General features: G+C 38.4%; 3 protein-coding genes across 5 annotated transcripts; 2 read left to right on the top strand and 1 right to left on the bottom strand.

The window, feature by feature from the left end:
- The first annotated feature begins 675 nt into the window (after nt 1-675).
- Nucleotides 676-3,445, top strand: LOC109855399 (F-box/LRR-repeat protein 7). Its single transcript, XM_020429624.1, has 2 exons — nt 676-1,062; nt 1,524-3,445. The coding sequence occupies exon 2, from the start codon at nt 1,537-1,539 to the stop codon at nt 2,893-2,895; it is 1,359 nt and encodes a 452-aa protein (XP_020285213.1). The 5' UTR covers nt 676-1,062; nt 1,524-1,536; the 3' UTR covers nt 2,896-3,445.
- Nucleotides 3,446-3,853: 408 nt separating this feature from the next.
- Nucleotides 3,854-15,380, top strand: LOC109855392 (neuronal acetylcholine receptor subunit alpha-10-like). Of its 3 annotated transcripts, none has more exons than XM_020429610.1 (9): nt 3,854-3,928; nt 7,065-7,207; nt 9,009-9,163; nt 9,725-9,908; nt 11,186-11,390; nt 13,154-13,288; nt 13,907-14,085; nt 14,607-14,742; nt 14,972-15,380. In XM_020429610.1, the coding sequence occupies exons 1-9, from the start codon at nt 3,865-3,867 to the stop codon at nt 15,223-15,225; spliced, it is 1,455 nt and encodes a 484-aa protein (XP_020285199.1). In that variant the 5' UTR covers nt 3,854-3,864; the 3' UTR covers nt 15,226-15,380. The 3 variants fall into 3 exon arrangements, with proteins under 3 accessions (XP_020285199.1, XP_020285197.1, XP_020285196.1); XM_020429608.1 differs by having other exon boundaries at nt 11,174-11,390; nt 14,610-14,742; XM_020429607.1 differs by having other exon boundaries at nt 11,174-11,390.
- Nucleotides 15,381-15,978: 598 nt separating this feature from the next.
- Nucleotides 15,979-17,135, bottom strand: LOC109855382 (calmodulin-like protein 4). Its single transcript, XM_020429587.1, has 5 exons — nt 16,997-17,135; nt 16,787-16,817; nt 16,578-16,709; nt 16,324-16,506; nt 15,979-16,219 (listed from the first exon to the last, which is right to left on the bottom strand). The coding sequence occupies exons 1-5, from the start codon at nt 16,997-16,999 to the stop codon at nt 16,119-16,121; spliced, it is 450 nt and encodes a 149-aa protein (XP_020285176.1). The 5' UTR covers nt 17,000-17,135; the 3' UTR covers nt 15,979-16,118.
- Nucleotides 17,136-17,985: the final 850 nt, after the last annotated feature.

The following is a 17,985-nucleotide window of genomic DNA, read 5'->3' as shown; positions in this document are numbered from 1 at the left end:
TACTTTTTTACGAAACAAGTACTTGACATTGACAAACTTGCCGCCTTGCAATGTTTTTGCCTTATATTATATAACTATATCTATGTTTATGTTTCACTTTTTTGCCACTAGACGACGAAGGCGCTGTTAATCTCCATTACGAGGTGAAAGTACTTTTTTACGACGAGAAAGTTATATACAAATAAATAATAAACAACAAATATTTGTTTGTGAAAAAGACAAATTTCACAAACTTTTAATGTTCAATGGACTTTTGCAGTTTAGAAGTGTTTCTTTGTTTTCTTTCTGTGTGTCACATGCAAAGTTCAGTCGCCAAAAAATAAAACGGAATTAAAACAGAATTATTCTAATCGACTACTTCCTCATTATATTCTCTTTTTCGTTACCCTCGCCAAAGAGTTCGCCGTCTGTTTCTCCGTCGGCATGCATCCTTATATGTGTGTGCGGTCAAAACTCCGATACCGATTTCCAACATCTCGTGGACACAAGCCTTTAGACCGGGACATGTAAAAAAATATATACTTCGCAAACAACCGTGATTGGTCAATTCTGCTAATCGATCGATACGATTGGTCGATTCTAATGGAACAATAGGTTTAGAAAGTTAATCGTCGACGGTGAAACGGGCTCTAAAATTACACACCATAATACCGACCGCGTTCGGTCTTGCAAATCTAGAGGCGTTGCGAAACCGAACGCAGCAACTATATCACGCGCTATCATGCACTATACCATGGTTGACCATGGTATGGGACCACGTAAGTGTGTCGAGGGCCTGTCATGTGTCAAATTATCCATTTCGCATTCGAAAAACGCGCATTCCTCGACAGCTTTGTGAACAATTCGACGTGATCGTTTTGAGATCGTTTAAGATATCCGCGCGACGGATCGGATAGACTCCATTTTTAAGGCCCAAACTAGTCTTACAAAACGTACTTGGGCCCTGCAGCTGCTTCGGGAATTGGAATGCGAGATCAACATGGAGAAGGTGGCGGATAGATCGATATTGCTCGGTGATGTCACGCACGGTCGCTGACTCGTCCTGTCCTCTGGCATCCTGTTGTAAGTACATCTTGCATAATTAAAAATTAAACGAACACAACAAAGAGAACATAAGACTTTGCATTGTAATTCAGATAAGGCTACGCGAAAGTTTAGACTTGCTATGCAGCCGAGATTTGCAGAAAAAAATATTGCATTTTTTCTGCGTACGGTATGTGTGAATACCGAAGTTTACTTGAAATGTAAAATATTTTGGATCATCGTAAATTCGAAGTCGTTTATATTTATTAATATTCACGTTTCTAAATACTATAATAATATAATATAGACTGGAATTATCGAAATCTCATCTGTGTTTTACATAAAATTGAAAATCTTCATTTATTTGTATTTTTTTTCACATAATTAAATATTTATGTAAAAAGTTTTATCGAAATACGATTTTTGTTGTACATATATTAATATTAAATATGTATATATTAATGTTAAAAAGTGTAATAAGTGGAAAAAAAATATTGCAGAACGGAGCATGGAATGGACGGATCATGCCCGCTTTTCTTTCCCAGTTTCGGGGAGCAGAAGACCGGCTCTGAGCAAGGAGGAGGCTACTCGTCGCAGAAGATCAGCGTATATCGGCCAGGTGCGGACGCCATCGATTTGGGCTATCACACTCTCGATAACAATGCCTGCCGCACTGCGTCGTCATCGTCCCTGTCTACGCCGAGCGTGCTGTGCACGCCGATTCGCCAGCAGCAGCAACAGCAACAACCGCCGCCGCAGCACCATTTGATTCACCATACCGCGGTCAACGACCTGTGTCAACTCGATGACAATCTGCTGCTGAGAATCTTCAGCTGGCTCGATACTCGTGACCGTTGCTCCCTAGCGCAGACATGCCGGCGTCTCTGGGAGATCGCGTGGCACCCGGCGCTCTGGCGAGAAGTTGAAGTGCGATATCCGCAAAATGCCACCGCGGCTCTTAACGCGCTCACACGTCGCGGATGCCACACGTGTATTCGTCGTCTGGTTCTGGAAGGTGCCACCGGACTGCCTGGTATTTTCGCTCAGTTGCAGTACCTCAATTTAACTTCATTGGTGCTGCGACACTCGCGTCGCGTTACCGACGCCAATGTCACCGCCGTGTTGGACAGCTGCGCCCATCTCAGGGAACTCGATCTAACGGGTTGTCCCAACGTCACTCGTGCCTGCGGTCGCACCACCACCCTGCAACTGCAGTCGCTCGATCTCAGCGACTGCCACGGAATCGAGGATTCCGGTTTGGTGCTCAGCGTGTCGCGTATGCCGCATCTGGGATGTCTCTATCTGCGTAGATGCGCTCGCATCACCGACGCCAGTCTGGTCGCGATCGCTTCGTATTGCGCGAGTCTGCGTCAGCTGTCGGTATCGGACTGCGTGAAGGTAACGGATTTCGGAGTGCGCGAGCTGGCGGCGCGCCTCGGCCCGTCACTCCGCTACTTCTCCGTGGGCAAATGCGACCGCGTGTCCGACGCCGGCTTGCTGGTCGTCGCTCGTCACTGCTACAAACTGCGCTATCTGAACGCCCGCGGTTGCGAAGCGCTCAGCGACAGCGCGACCATCGCCTTGGCGCGCGGTTGTCCGCGTATGCGCGCCCTCGACATCGGCAAGTGCGACATCGGCGACGCGACTCTCGAGGCTCTCTCCACCGGCTGTCCCAACCTAAAAAAGCTATCCCTGTGCGGATGCGAGAGAGTCACCGACGCCGGCCTCGAAGCGCTGGCCTACTACGTGCGCGGCTTGCGCCAGCTCAACATAGGCGAGTGTTCGAGAGTCACGTGGGTCGGTTACCGCGCTGTCAAACGCTATTGCCGACGTTGCGTCATAGAACATACTAACCCCGGGTTTTCCAGCTGATTCCAACTCGGCCTACCGCCATTGATGGTCTTAATTAGTGATGTGAGGGATTATTATTCTAGAAATATACACTCTCTGAGATGATAGAATATTCTGAGACTATTTTCCGTCTCTCAAAAAAGGATAGAAAATATTCTTAAAATATTCCATCCACCTCACATCACTAGTCTCAAGTGCCAGAATGTAATATAGCAAAAGTATAGGGAATTTTGTAAACCTAATTTTTTTTTAATTCAAATTTATCGCTCGATAAATATTACCTTTTTTTTATATACATATTAGCGGGAGAGAAACGATGTAGAGTAAGATCTATTAATTTGAGTATCGCTTGTAATCTATTTATTAACAAATTTTATTACTCGCAAATATATAAATTTGTAAAAAGATTTCTTGTTTTCTACGATTGGTTGTAAAAAAATTTATATACATATGTTATATATATATATATACATGTAATCTCCAGTTTCAAAACTCATGTGTGCTATTTATTGTTTTTGTAATTTATTGTAATAACAATGCGACACATTAAATATTTTCATATCTCTGTAAAGTGTGTGAATTAATTAATTGTGATGTAAGTTTTTATACGGGAACGCGTGTATGAAAAAAAACAGAAAAATATACAATAAATATATTTCTCTTCTACAAAAAAAAAAAACAAAGAAAAGTCGAAGTTAAAAAATCTTTTGTCAGAAATTTCATCACGAATGCAAAACGATTTCAAACGGAATAAATCAAGTTTATTCTAACAAAAAATTCAAGAATGTATGTACACATGTCCGCGTCTTCCTACACCCGACGCTTGTATGTCTCTCCATTGTTTCGATAAACGCCTGCGCGAATTTCCTTTGGAAATCCGCGGTAGGAGTGGCGCAGGCTTCAGGGGTGAAATTGCACGGTGGTTGAAAACCGCCGTTATACATCAGTCGTATCTAGGCGGTCACGCTGTTAAGCAGACCTTCAAATTCGATGTCGCCGTCTGTCGTCGTGTTTCTTCAATATGCGTTGTTTCTGATTATCGCCTTCAAAAATGGTGAGTGCGTGAGAAATGTTGTATTTTTTATTTTTTGTTTTAGATGAAACGTAGGTTTTTCTTTGATTATTATTATTATTATTATTGTAACATAGTGCTGTTGATATATTTCTGAATTAAAAGTAATTATAGAAATTCTCGCAAATTACACAAATTTATAATCTTGATCTTGGAATCTCGGGATCTTGATTTTGAGGTAGTTTTTTTACAGCAGATTTTTACAAATTTAATTAAATGTTTCTCATTTAACTTGCGTAATTATTGAAACATTTAATATGTTAATGCTGATTCAAAACCGGCACTTTAGGGGACACACACAGACGTACTGGTTAAAAATATATAAACATACTTTTTAATATCCAGATTTTAAAAAAACTTGACAGTAACAAAGTTTTTTCGTTCAACCTTGAACTTGCTATCGACGTGAAAAATTTCATTAAAACGTGGCGAACGCGAAGGAAGATAACTAGTTTGGTAAACGAAGTTGTTTTTTTTGTGAAATTTTTTTGTAAAAATTTGATTTGTTCGTTCTTTCCCTTCGGTGTAATTTTTCGGGGGCTTAGAAAAATGTGGATCGTCTCGATAAAGGATTTTTCAAGGTTCTCGGCGGTACCAAAAGTGCAACACGTCAAGAACGTTTGTTTAGATATTGTCGGGTATCAAAGCTCCGTTATAACTTTTGTTCGTCGCGGCTACACACCGCTGATATCAAAGACGTCTGAGATGTAAATTAGTGTGACGCGATCAAATTGTCAAGGCCGCAATGACGTTAAATTGTGAGCCATTTTTAGAAGTGTCCTCGACCGTCGCGGTCATTTTGTTAGTTTTGCGATCTCTCGTGACCTCGAGAGAATCAAAGATTTCTCGTTTTGCGGACAATTCGATGATTTTGCAATATTCACGAAATTTATACACGACAAAGAAATATTTTTAATTCAAACAAGATCAACAATTGAATCACTGAAAGAGAATTTTCGCGCCGAAGATTTCGCTCGACACGTGTCTTAAGCTGAACCTCGTTACGGTATGTTTGCGACGTATATAGGTAGCAATGTAAACGTTTGCGAATCAGTCGCCATTCAAGGGACCATCAGATGCCTCCTCTTTGCTATCAAATTCGGTGATCGGAACACCGTGGCATTTGCATATTCACCGTCGTGGAATTCAAGCTTAAAATTAGTAAATCGGTTCATATTTCTGCAGCATTTTAGCGGAATTTTGTATTTGACAATTATATAATTTTTCTACAAACGCTATTCTTTTCTCTCTCTTTCATTTGTTAAAATATTTATGTAAATAATTTACACAATTGTGCGCGAACAGTTCAACTGTTTCACGAGAAGATAATAAAAAATATAAATATTTGGTGTATTTATTATCACAAATGTCAATTAGTTTCTCAGTAATTTCTAATAATCTATATATTGTATTTTTTATATCTAGAGTTGTGAAGTTTTTGTAAAAAAATATACTTTCTTCTCTGATTTTTCGACTTAGTAACTTTTCTGACGATCTCTTAACTCTCTTCCTCTCACGTATTTTATTTTTGTCAATTAAACTTATATTTTGACGATATATATGTATTGTGCGAGATTTAACTTTTGCCGAAGATATCTCCCTAGAAATGTATCTTCATATCATAGAGAAAAGAGGAGGGGAAGAAGTAATCTCTAGATGGAGAGATGTCTTCGCACAGACAGAACCGTTTTGTACGAAGAAATTCAACGTCAGTCAGTTAAATCCCGCGAGATATTTCGCGGTTCATACAGAGTATCGACATTCAACGTGCGATCTCATTACAAATCCGCAAGATTTTTCGATTTACGTCTCACGCTGCGGTGACAGGCAGACGCCGCGGTTCATTTTTCGATCGGTGAGAATATCTTCCCAGACCATATGCTCGCTCGAGAATACCGAAGGATTCGCGGAAGAAAAATCACAGATTTGAGAACAAGAAATACTTTTATATTAGCGAAAGAACTTCTGTAACTAACCAGATTTTTAGAACAAATTCCAAATTAAAATCAATTAATAATCGAGTTTGAGAGAAATCTCGATGAAATTTATTAATCTAATTTGTTAGTTTAATTTAACATCCTATTAATGTTCTAATTTTATGCTTATTTTTTTGTAATACGAGCTTTTTGCCTCATCAGTCTTTTCAACATTTTACCGCCAAGTGTGTGTATTGGTGATACACTTAGAAGATTATTTTATACGGTTATAAATAAACTTCAACGCTTCTCGATTGAAAATATTCCGCTTGATCGCTTCCAGAATTTTGGACACAACCTATTACGTTATAAAAATATTATATACGAACAATATTTAAAACAAATAATATTTTGTTTTACACTTGGGAATATCTCTTGCATCCTCAGTTAATTACTCGAGAATGTGAATGCTTTAACATTTTTACTGATAAAGAAGCGTCGTCGTAAAAAGATCAAGAAAATTAAAAGAATGCGTTAAAGAATACCGCAACGCTCATGCAATTTGTGGAAAATTCGCTTCGACGACGCTCATTTCATCTGTCGATTGACATCGACGAGCGAGAGTTGGATAAAGATCGCGAAGACTCATTCTCTTAATTACCGGCGACAAATATCACTTATTTTCCTCACGGCATTTCTCCCGTTTCACTCTTCCTCTCGTACGTCCCGTACAAGAAGAGATGAGAGACCGAACTGAAATTAGCTGGTCCTCTGACAGGTTTCACCACGCTTCACAGCACAATGGTCGTTCAATGGGGATGGGACCAGCGTTGCTCTGATCACATAGATGATCGCTATAATAGACGAGCGCGCATCCACGTTACGAAATGGATCAGAGTCCGTGATCAGAGAGAAAGGTCCGCGCGGTGAAAGAAATCTCTGAAGTCGGTTCATTGCGGAGATCGCTTCCTGAGACTGTGTTGCGCGTCTCTTCTCGCGTTTAATTTTATACCCGTTACATATACTTTGAACGACTCTCAACGCTTTTTTTGACGCCAGTTGTATGTACGAGAACCCGACAGCGATAATTTTTTGTTACGCCATACAAGCTTTCTTTATTTGCCAAATCTATTAGTCCATAAACTCGATAATGTTTAAAGACAATTTTTAAACACCGCGATATAATTGTTCCGTATGCTCAGGTGTGTGCGACAAGCACAGCGACGAATACAGATTGATGAAGCACCTGCTGGACGGGTATGACGCCGGCGCGAGACCAGCTAAAAATTCGTCCCAGCCTTTGGTCGTGATCTTCGGACTCGCTCTTCATCATATTATCGACGTTGTGAGTATTCAAGCGCGAGCAATCTTAAAAAATCGATACTTGAAGCAAGAAAATTCGATTGGCCCGTTCACGAGACGACTACGTTTAGTGCCCTTTCAGGGAGACGGTATATAGATATATACGATGTTCTTGTTGCGATTTAAAATAAATTTTATTATATCCACTCTTTGCGCACTAAGTTATCTGCTGATTTCACGTGCGTGCAAATTCAAAAATAAAAAAAAGCGAGGGATTTTTTCTCTCACTTCGAACTCTCTTTGTTCAAATTTTCTCAATCAAATTACTGACGCGTAAACAAACGATCATCTCTATTTATAGATAATCTATAACGAACATAAACGTGAATTTTGTATATAAGCGTGTACCACGTGATTCGTATTTTCGTATATTTTAAAACGTGATCCGATGTTAGATTTCTATTGAAACGGCTAGACAAATTGAACGCGACATCGCCGAACGGAATACGTGTCGTGTGTGTATATATATCTACACGTTACATTTTCCGCAATGAAATATTGACGATAACGGTAAAATAGAAATATCAGCGTCTGACACACATTCACAAATGCCTTCGTTCATCTCCTTTACCAAAATTTAACAATAAAAAAATACTAAAAAAGACGGATCTTCCGTAATTCGCGGAAAATCTCACACGCACGAAGAAACGGGAAAACTAAGTTGGGTCGCGGATTTCTTCAAGAAACATTTTTCACATATTCGCGGAATTTCGGAAACTGCTGAATTGATATAATAAAACAAAGAATTGCGACAAAAAATATTTCTTGCAAATAACGACGATGTGTGTGTGTGTGTGTGTCTGTGTGTGTGTGATGTAACGGAAAAAGATTTTCTCTCAATGTAGAAAAAGGGAATATCCATATGGAGGAAAAATAAAAATAAATATAAAAAGAAAAAAATATTATACGTGATTGTTCGGTTTTTATCGACATGAAAGTTTTGCTGTGTGACTTTTAACAGCGCGTTTGTTTTCTCCTTGCATATATACATATGTGTATATATATATATATATATGTGTTTTTTTGTTTTTTTTTTAAATACAAACGATCAAAACACATCGATTAAATTCTTAGCATATCTTCTCTCGTACACAATATAGCATATTTGGAATATTATACGTAGAATGATAGTATCTCTCTCTTTGGTATTAGATCGTAGCATTCCGTAGACTTTTTGCAGTAGATATCTGCTGTAGGTTTCGTACACACGAAGATGGATATCGAGCATTAGCAAGAATGATACAGTCTCTTGCGGAGACGGTCCATAAACATCCATCTTTATCATCGTAAAACTAGCTGCATAGCAACCACTACCGTTGTTTTACAGTGTAAAAAAAATTTGAAATGTCATATGAATTTTCGAAATTACTGCGGAATATTAAAGTTCATCCAATTTAGGGAGGCTCACCATTCGCAAGTTCGCAACAGTTGAAGCAGACCGACGAGCGGAAGATTCTCCGGAAAGAAGGAACGGCGCGGAACTTTGAATATTTATGTTTCGCACGTATATAAAATAACGAGATGCAATTAGAGTCCTCGCGCATCGAACGCGGCTATGTAATAATTTACGCGTCGATGCTCATTGAGATAACGCGTCGCGGAATTCGTCAGTTTCCGAGTTCGCACGATCGCGGGAAGCTAATTAAGTGCCGCAAAATCGCTTTCTATCGGGGTTTCTGACGTTAATTATCAATTATCCTACGCTGTGTCAACACGTCGCGTGTTTTATACTTCTCTTTTTTCGTTTTTTAATCTTGTGATTGCGTTAAAATTTTATTGTACAGGACGAAAAAAACCAAATACTCACGACCAACTGTTGGGTCACGCAGATTTGGATCGACCATCACTTGAAATGGAACTCCACGGAATTCGCCGGAATCGAAGTGATCCGAATTCCTTACAATCGCGTCTGGCGGCCCGATACGATTTTATATAACAGGTGAGATAGTTGTCCGACATGTAAATAAACAGGAAAATAAGTGTCGCGAGTTTCGAAATCTATATTCCAATGTGACAGCGCATATATTGCGCACGAACACAGACCATACGTATTTTCTCTCGAGAGCTTTACACCTTGATTCCGCGATATCGTTTCGAGATTTTTTTTCTTTTACGCCGCGGGATGCTTTGCAAAAGTATTGACAACAGAAAAAACTAAAAGTCAAGATCGATAAATTTTTTCTTCTATAATTTGTAAAAAAAAGTATGTAAAAAAGTTGAGAATTTGAACAATAATGTGATATTTTATTTCTTAATAAGTCGATAATGTGTTCGCGTTTCGAAACACTGAAAATATCTGTATTTTTTTGGCGTACTAAAAAAGAAATAATTTCCGTTTATTCTAATAAATCAATAAATTATGCAAAATAATGTTCTGTAAAGGTTTGTAAATTTATATGACGTTTTTTCCTCAAAGATCGCACACACAGTTGTGTGATTGAAATAAAAGGGTTTTGATGTTTCGTTGTTGTGTTTTTTTTTCCCAACGTTCTGATTTTAGCGCGGATCCGCAATACAGTTCGTCGGTCATCAATACAAACGTGATCGTGAGATACACGGGCGAGGTGGTCTGGCTGAGCCACGGTATCTTTCGCAGCAGTTGCAACATAAACGTGGAGTTCTTCCCGTTTGACGAGCAGCGCTGCGCTCTCAAATGGGCCTCTTGGACATACGACGGTTACCGAGTAAGTTTCACGTTTTCTGCACTTTTTTACATTTGCACGCAGCACCGGTTTCCGAATTCGCGCCAATGCAAATAGTCGAAGAGTTTTTTGCGTTTGCATAATTGAATATCCAATTTTTTCTTTAATCAAAATTCTCTTCTTCCTCGCAACAACAATTGAATCTGTCGGAACAAATCACTCGATAATGCAAATATGAAATTTGCAGTATACGCAGATATAGAATTTGCAGTATAGAAAGTGCGTCTTTGTCTCATTGATCTTCGCACGTAATTTCGACGCGGTACATGTCTGCGCTTTTTGTGTACGACGAAATGAATTTTGTGCACGCAAGAAAACAAAAACAAAAAAAAAGTTGTTGGCAAAGCAAAGCCGATCGGCCTTCGAAAAAGTTTGGGGGACGTTTCCATACAGCTAGTGGAATCGAAAACATCCGGGCCTGCCAAGTCATGAAAATGGTTCGGGCAGATCGAAGAGCTTAATCCGCAGGCATCGCGAGAAGAATTCAATACGAGAGCCTCTCGTATTGAACGTTTCGTTCGCCTCCGCGCTTCGAGTTCTTTCTGCCTATCTTTCAACAGAGTTTTCCCATTTTCTCCACGTTGAATACACTTTGCGTAGCTGCTGCCGCCGCTTTTCCCGCGGTCGCTCAAAGGTCGAGGGCGTCATCGCGCGGTTTAAAACACTCGGAGGAAAATTTTTCCAAGTTCTTGGCATTAATCATCTCTTGTGTTCTCAGAGTGACCAGATTTTCACAGCGCCGATCATTTACTTCCTAAGCGGAAACTCTCGCAAAAGATTTCTCATTAATCAAACATTCGAGAAGAAAGAAACTTTGGACATAAGTTAAAAAAAATAGGATCTGTTAGCTCTCTGCGCGATAGAGATTTTATCGAATAAATATTTCGTTTCGCCGAGTTTTTCCAGTTTCTTTTTTTCCCGTTGAATATACATTGCGCACACCCGCCGTCGCTTTTCCTGGTCGCGCGAAAGTCGAAGACACGTTGTCATCGTGCAATTTATAATATACTTATTAGGAATTACTTCCAAGTTTCATAATCATTTTTTGTGCTTCCATCGATCGAATTTCCAATCCCGTTCTTTTGTTTTTTTATTTATTTGTATACGTCTGTACCTAATCGGTCTTGCTTGTGACTTTTTTTTTTGTTCGCCCATTGCGAAACAATGGCGACTTTGCGCTGTCGTCGGCTGTCGCGAACGAGAAAACGTTGTAAACTCACACCGCGGAAATCTCTTACCGGCATCAGCTCGAACTGCAGAGGCAGAGCGAGCAAGGGGACGTGAGCAATTATCAGGAGAACGGCGAGTTCCAGCTTCTGAATTTCACCGCCCGCAGAAACGTTGAGTACTACTCCTGCTGCGAAGAACCGTACCCCGACATCACCTACGAGATTCGCCTGCGGCGACGTCCGATGTTCTACGTCTTCAACCTGATTCTACCTTGTATACTGATCAATGGCATGGGTAAGAGAGAAGAGCGCACGTAAATGTATATAAATTTAAAATAATTCTTATCTTAATATTAGACAAATAATTTTAACTAAAATTTAATAATATTCTAATTAGCAAAACTAGAGAGTGGATTTTATTGGTTCGAAAAATACTTTTTGTGAAACTCGGATTTAAACTTCTGTAAACTCTTGAATATGTGTTTCCGAGCGATTTTTGAAAATGAGATATCTTAAGAACTACTTAAAAGTGGTGAAGTTTCTAAAAAATTATCAAAACTAATGTTATTTCCTTAATTTAGAATATCGAATAAAACCCCATGAATTTTTACAGATTTTTTGCAACGTTTTAATCAGTAAAAAGCCGTGTCGGACTTAAATGTCAGGGTTTACAGAATATAGGATTAAGTGTTTTTTCGAACATCGAGAATTGAAGCAGTTCACGACGCGATAACGCGATTCTCGATCGTCTCCGTGTCATTTGTTATTTAACATATACAAAAGATAAGGGAATATACATGAGTTCAATATCGTTAGTGGGCGTTTGTGCAAAAAAAATTTCATAAATAAATGCTCGTCTGCAAGGCAACCTGCATAAGAAGTCATATACAACGAGATTAAATAGAGGCTCGCTCTTCTGATCTTTCCGCACGACCTGCTTGCATAAGAAACTCGAGACTTCATCCAGACGAACGCGAGAGATGCGGATCTAATGAAAGTGTATAATAGTTTGTTCGTATCTTTCGAAGAAACGAAGGAGTGTTTTATTAAGTAGCGAGAGAGAAAGCGCGATAAAGAAAAATAACAAACGAGTGATCGTCTTTTCGTATACTCGAGATTTGATTAATTTGATTTAATTGCCGAATCTAATTTTTTGTAATTGCAAAAAACGAATATTAACGCAGCAACGTCAGTTTGAAAAGTAGTATCTAATCTCGTTAGGATTTGTGCAAGAGGAAACAAATTAAAAACAAAAAAAAAAAAAAAAAAGAAGTCACCGTCTCTCTAAGGAAACTGTAGCGCGAAGCGTTTCATTACATTTCGCTGTTGCCGCTTATCCGATAATGAAAGAAATTTGCCGAGGATTTTGCCCGACATCGAAGCCACCTGCGTAAATCGGCGGCTGCTGGCTGAGAAACGAGATCTTTCGATGCAAAGAAAAAAAAAAATAAAAAGTAGAAATTGCTCAATTACAATTACCTACGCATAAAGTGACATACACAAATATATACACGCGGGAATAAATATAAATAAAACAATTAAAAGAGCAAGCGCGCGCATAAAATCGAGCACGGCAATAACGATTCGAATAAATGGAACAATAAATGGTTTTTCGATAATTGATGGCTTTTCGATAATACTGATGAGGAAGCGAGGATTATTGTGGGACAGATAAAAATAACAGCGATTTTATTATCGGAAAAATCGTTGCGTATATTGTTTTACGTAGCCGGAAAATTCTCTATATAGAATACACGTGATTTCTCCACGTGACAATAACATATAGAAGAGATATAAGAACTAAATCGTATTTTACTCACCAAACAACTGCGTTCTCGTTCGCTCTCTTTTTTTTTTCTCTTTTTCTAGTCTTCCTACAGACGTTCTATTTCTACAGATGTCGATTATTGCTACTCTCAAGTTTGTCTCGAGATGACTTCGAATCGAAATCTCTTTCTCTCTCGCGAAATATATATATATATATTCGGAGATTCAATACGTATTCAACGGCAAAAGTAAAACTTTTCGTGAACGATTTTCTTGTTGTTTATCTTTCAGCCCTGTTGGTGTTCTGCGTGCCCTCCGAGTCGGGAGAGAAAGTCACTCTCGGTATCTCGGCCCTTCTCTCCATGACGGTGTTTCTCATGACAATACGCGAAACTTTGCCGCCCACGGAGAAGACACCGCTAATAAGTGAGTGCGCTTCATCAGGTGTTTTTGTTTGTCGTGTAATTCGAAGAATCAAGGAAAGAAACAGCGCCTCGCAAAAGAAGATCTCACAAAGACTTGATAAAAACTAGGAAATCACAACATTCTTCTGTAATAATTCTCACAACACGCTATTCGTATCGCTGTTCTTTCTTGTTTAAATTGATAAACATTGTTGTTATTGTTTTGTAATTTGAAAATGTGTCAAATGGGTGCAAAAATATCATCGCAAAATATCATCTGTCCGAGTACTGTCGCACAGCTGTGCGACTTCTTCATTAAAAGACTCGCGGAACAATGCACTCGGGAGTTTCTCGAGACGATTAACGCACTGTTTTATTTCTGCTAATCTTCAAAGGAAAGGAATCCGGAGAAGAGAGCATTGTTGTTTCAAAGAAAACGGAGAAAACTAGATAAAGATAGTTTCGATTATCGACATATTATACATTTATTATCGAAACAGAAACAAAAGGAAAAAAATTAATACGAGTAATATAATTTTGTTAAAATCGTCAAGTTAAAATTTCTTCATTCAGAAAAAATAAATTTGCACGCTATGTTTATTTATTTGTCAATAATTTTTCTTCTTAATGTTTTTTTCAGGTCTTTATTACGGCGTCAGCATTTGCCTGGTGTCGTTCGCTTCCGCGTTGGCGGTCGTGACATTGAATTTACATCATCGCGGAGTTCGGGGTATACAAGTGCCGAATATCGTGCGATCGCTGGTCTTAGACAAATTATCCAGGATAGTATTTCTGAATATCCAAGAGGAGAATAGATCGGTAAAACGGATAACGTAATGCAAATGCATAATGTTACGTTTCTTTCTTTCTTTGTAATACACAGGGAACGTTTCGTAAATCCGTCATCCGGATATTTTTCTCACAACCGCGTATTTGAATATAAAATAAAATTTAGACAATAATCCGTTGCGCGTTTCTCTCAGCGATCAGATAACGATCCCGAGAGTCGCGCCGCTTCCGGTGAAATAACAGCGTTAAAAAAAAAAAAAAAAAAACAACAGCCTTGGACGCGTTTCCTTTCAACGTGCGCGCATACATATACCTCGGTAACATAATTTTATACATGAGAAAAAAAAATTACATTTTTATATAAAAATAGAAGTAAACGTAAATAAAACGTTGATCTTTAAATAACGCACGCACGTTATCGTGTTATTTCACGAAGAAGGAGAAAGTTTTCCCGTGTTGCGAAACAGTTTCTAAACACGCCATTATCCCGTTCTATAGAAAAGTTATGACGCGATTGTCAATCGCGCGATCACAGAGATTTGTTATATCAGCAGGAGTCGGCGGAACAATTTCCAAGAAGAAAGAACAGCTGTCCGTTGCACTTCAGGCCCGAATCGTCGGAGCAGCATGTGTCTTCCAAGTATTCATCGAGGAGAGATGATAGTAACAGCACCAGTCCCAGTCTAGGTGAGACTTTATTTCATTCGACAATTAATTTGTTGACATTTTTTTCCTCGTTTTGTGTAAAATTGAAAAACGAAATCTAATACATCCGTAGATTTTATTTATTTTCATGAACGTTCCGCGAATCTTGTTATTGTGTACAAACTGTTTTCGTTCCTTTAAACTTTAAACGTTTTGGTCTAAGTCGTTTGTCAGCACGTCAGTCTGATAACTCGCGTTGAACAATCGACAGATCTCAGGAGAGAAGGCAGCCTCGAGGCTCAGTGGTTCCGAGTTCTAGGACGTGTGTACGCGACCATCGAGAGGAACGAGTGGCGTTTGGTCGAGCAAGATCGACGAGAAAGGACAGAATTAGATTGGAAACAGGTCGCGCTGGTCAGTGATCGCGTGCTGTTGTGCATTTTCTTGTTCATAACTGTCGTCAGCACGACAGTGATTTTATGCGGATCGCCGCCACCGATACCGGAGCTGCCCAAAAGTGAATAAATCCGGGAATCTCAATGCAACACGTTATATATTAAAGGAATTACGTACTAATTAATACTCTAACGTATTTAGAAAAAACTATGTACTCTGACGTAAATCTATTTGAAAATGATTATGTATTGATTGCACATAAAAATTGAATTGAAAAAAAAAAACTATTTTACAACGTTTTCTATAAGATTGCCAATTCTGTAAATTGATTTGTTTATCTTTCTCTCTTCTAAAGAAATCTACTAAAAAGAATTTTCAAAGATTCACACATGTGTTTGCTTCTGTTATATACACATATAACCATTTTGTTATACATATCGAATATATATGTATATAAATAAAAAATAAGTTGTTAAAATATTTAATAACTTTACTATAAAGAGATAAATGTGCATCGAATTTGTTAAAGAATAAATTTAGACATGAGTTTATACTCGTCAGAACAAAGATCTAAGAGTTTAATGTTTTTTCAAGATAAAGTGATGTAAATCGTATGTGTGCGTACACGCTCATGTACGCGTAAAAAATAAATATTCCTTATCGATGAAAAACTCATTATTTGTATGTGGAATAGAAATATTGTTAATATTAGGGATATGTTCAAATCACGATGTCGAAAATACAATTGTTAAGAGAATAAACAATTGAACAACCTTTATTCCTTGTACCCATTACCTATCAATCACGTATCAACGTCACACACACACGCACATACACACAATATCTAAATTATTATATAACTTACATATAAAGTCTCTTATGAAAGCGTGTATCCTAATTTATTACACCATTCTTCCCTCTCATACCTTTCATGTTTTAAGAAGCAGAATATAAATCTATAAAATATATAATATATAGAATATATATGTTCAGATGTGCATAAAAAAGTTGCATAAAAATGCTTAGTAATAATCAGGTACTGGTGCGCAGGCTATTTTCACAAAGTCTTCGTACTTGATGTGTCCATTCAAAGACACGTTGGCTTCGCGAAAGATTTGCTCCACTGTGACAGATGACAAAATGAAGCGATGTAAACAAATGAGAAATAAATTACGTCTATCATTTACTCACTTTCTCTTTTTCTCTCTCTCTCTCTCTCTCTCTTACCTTCTTTGCTGCTCAGTTGTTCTCCCCAGTAAAGCAACATGTGCGCCAATTGTCGTGCTGGAATAGTACCGGAGTGAGAAGTGTCCGCGGCTTGAAAGGCCTTAATCACTTCCTGCGGTAAGTCCTCCGCACGAGTTTGAAGATGCATTACTTCCAGGAAATCAGCGAAAGACATTTTCCCACCTTGAATTGGAACGTGTTTCGCTCTCTTGTAAGAAAAAACTTGACGTATCCTCAGAATCATACACTCTTACCTTTGTCCTTCATGTACTTGTTTAATTCTGCGATGGTCGGACTCAATCCTAAAGATCTCATGATTATAGTGAGCTCGTCAAGGGTGCGAATCTGGCCACTTCGAGCAAACAGGTAGAAACACTCTCGGAATTCTGTAAAAATCATGTTGCAAATGTTTGCTCCACGAAATGAATAATAAAAAGCAAAAATATTGCAAATCCGAACGTACCATCTATGTCTTCTTCTCTGAAGTAACGCGCCTGTAAATCAAGATATAAAGAGTGAGTTTATATGTCAACAATGCTTACAGTTGTGTAAATGCGCACATGGAGAAAGTGTAGACATACAGTATTGAGCTTGAAATTTTTCAACACACATTCTGAAGAGAAGTAGAAAAGACGAGAATTATCGGAGTGAATACGATAAATATTAAGATTACCATGTATGATCGTTTGGAGAAACGGAGATCACTGTTGTTTTTCTATAAGTCAGATTCTGTTTTCTGCTGTAGCAGGTGTTTGATCTCGAAACGTAACCTCACCTGTTCTATCCACGTTTCCCTTTGCTGGAAAAGAGCGACATCGCTCGTTGTAACGGTCTACTAGAAATCTCGGTCGTGCAACTCACCTGTGTAAAGCAAGATTGATCTATCCTATGGTTTAAATTTTATTTTGAATTATATACCGCGCATTGCAACTGAAGTTCGAAGAAATGGTAAAAAATGGATTAGAATGGATTAAAAATTTTTATATCGAATTTTGTTAAAATATTGAGAAAAGATTTTAGAAAAAGATGTTTTTAGAAAATTATCTAGAAAACATTTTTAGAGAGGAGTATCTAAAAAACATATCAGAAATAAGTTTTTACGATGAAAAATAATAACATATTGCAAAGTTCAAAGAGTTTCTTTACGCCTTCTGCACATCAATCAGACAATGTTACTTATCGGTGCGACATTTCTAGCGTCATATCTTTTTTATTTTCAGAGTTTTTTTTTTCAAGTTTAAAGTAAAACTCTTTATTTGACGGACTAAATTTCTCGTTAATTGCAATTAATTCGATCAGATCGAACGACGAAGAAAGGCAGCTCGTGTCCCGAAAAGAATAGCTGAACGGAACAATGATCCCATTTAATCGTTCGTCCTCCCAACCAACTCCCACCGGTAGATTAAAATTTATTTCGAACGTGCCATGTGTGTATACGTGCCGCATACATACTATTGATTAACACATCGCCTTTGATTCTCGTTAAAAAGACCACGCCATCAATCTCGCACCTTTTATGAGGCCGACGATTACATGCACACACACACACACACACACACACACACACACACACACACACACACACACACACTCTCTCTCTCTCTCTTCCTCTTTTTTCTCACCACCACCGGATCTACCCCAAAAACGAATCAATTTTTTTGC

This window comes from Pseudomyrmex gracilis, unplaced genomic scaffold (assembly GCF_002006095.1).
Source record: "Pseudomyrmex gracilis isolate BER0280 unplaced genomic scaffold, ASM200609v1 scaffold_88, whole genome shotgun sequence".
Lineage (NCBI taxonomy): Eukaryota > Metazoa > Arthropoda > Insecta > Hymenoptera > Formicidae > Pseudomyrmex > Pseudomyrmex gracilis.
Note: the sequence above shows the minus strand (reverse complement) of the source record. Positions and strands in the feature narration are given on the sequence as shown.

Bases quoted from the DNA above. Each gene is read 5' to 3' on its own strand.
- LOC109855382 (XM_020429587.1), bottom strand. The intron at 16,710-16,786 runs GTACGTTCGGAT...TGATTTTTACAG, and splicing joins CAGAGAAGAAGACATAGATG to AATTCCGAGAGTGTTTCTAC. The intron at 16,220-16,323 runs GTAAGAGAGAGA...CATCTGTCACAG, and splicing joins ACAACTGAGCAGCAAAGAAG to TGGAGCAAATCTTTCGCGAA.
- LOC109855392 (XM_020429607.1), top strand. From the start codon at position 3,865: ATGTCGCCGTCTGTCGTCGTGTTTCTTCAATATGCGTTGTTTCTGATT. The intron at 3,929-7,064 runs GTGAGTGCGTGA...CCGTATGCTCAG, and splicing joins GATTATCGCCTTCAAAAATG to GTGTGTGCGACAAGCACAGC. The intron at 9,164-9,724 runs GTGAGATAGTTG...TTCTGATTTTAG, and splicing joins GATACGATTTTATATAACAG to CGCGGATCCGCAATACAGTT.
- LOC109855399 (XM_020429624.1), top strand. From the start codon at position 1,537: ATGGACGGATCATGCCCGCTTTTCTTTCCCAGTTTCGGGGAGCAGAAG.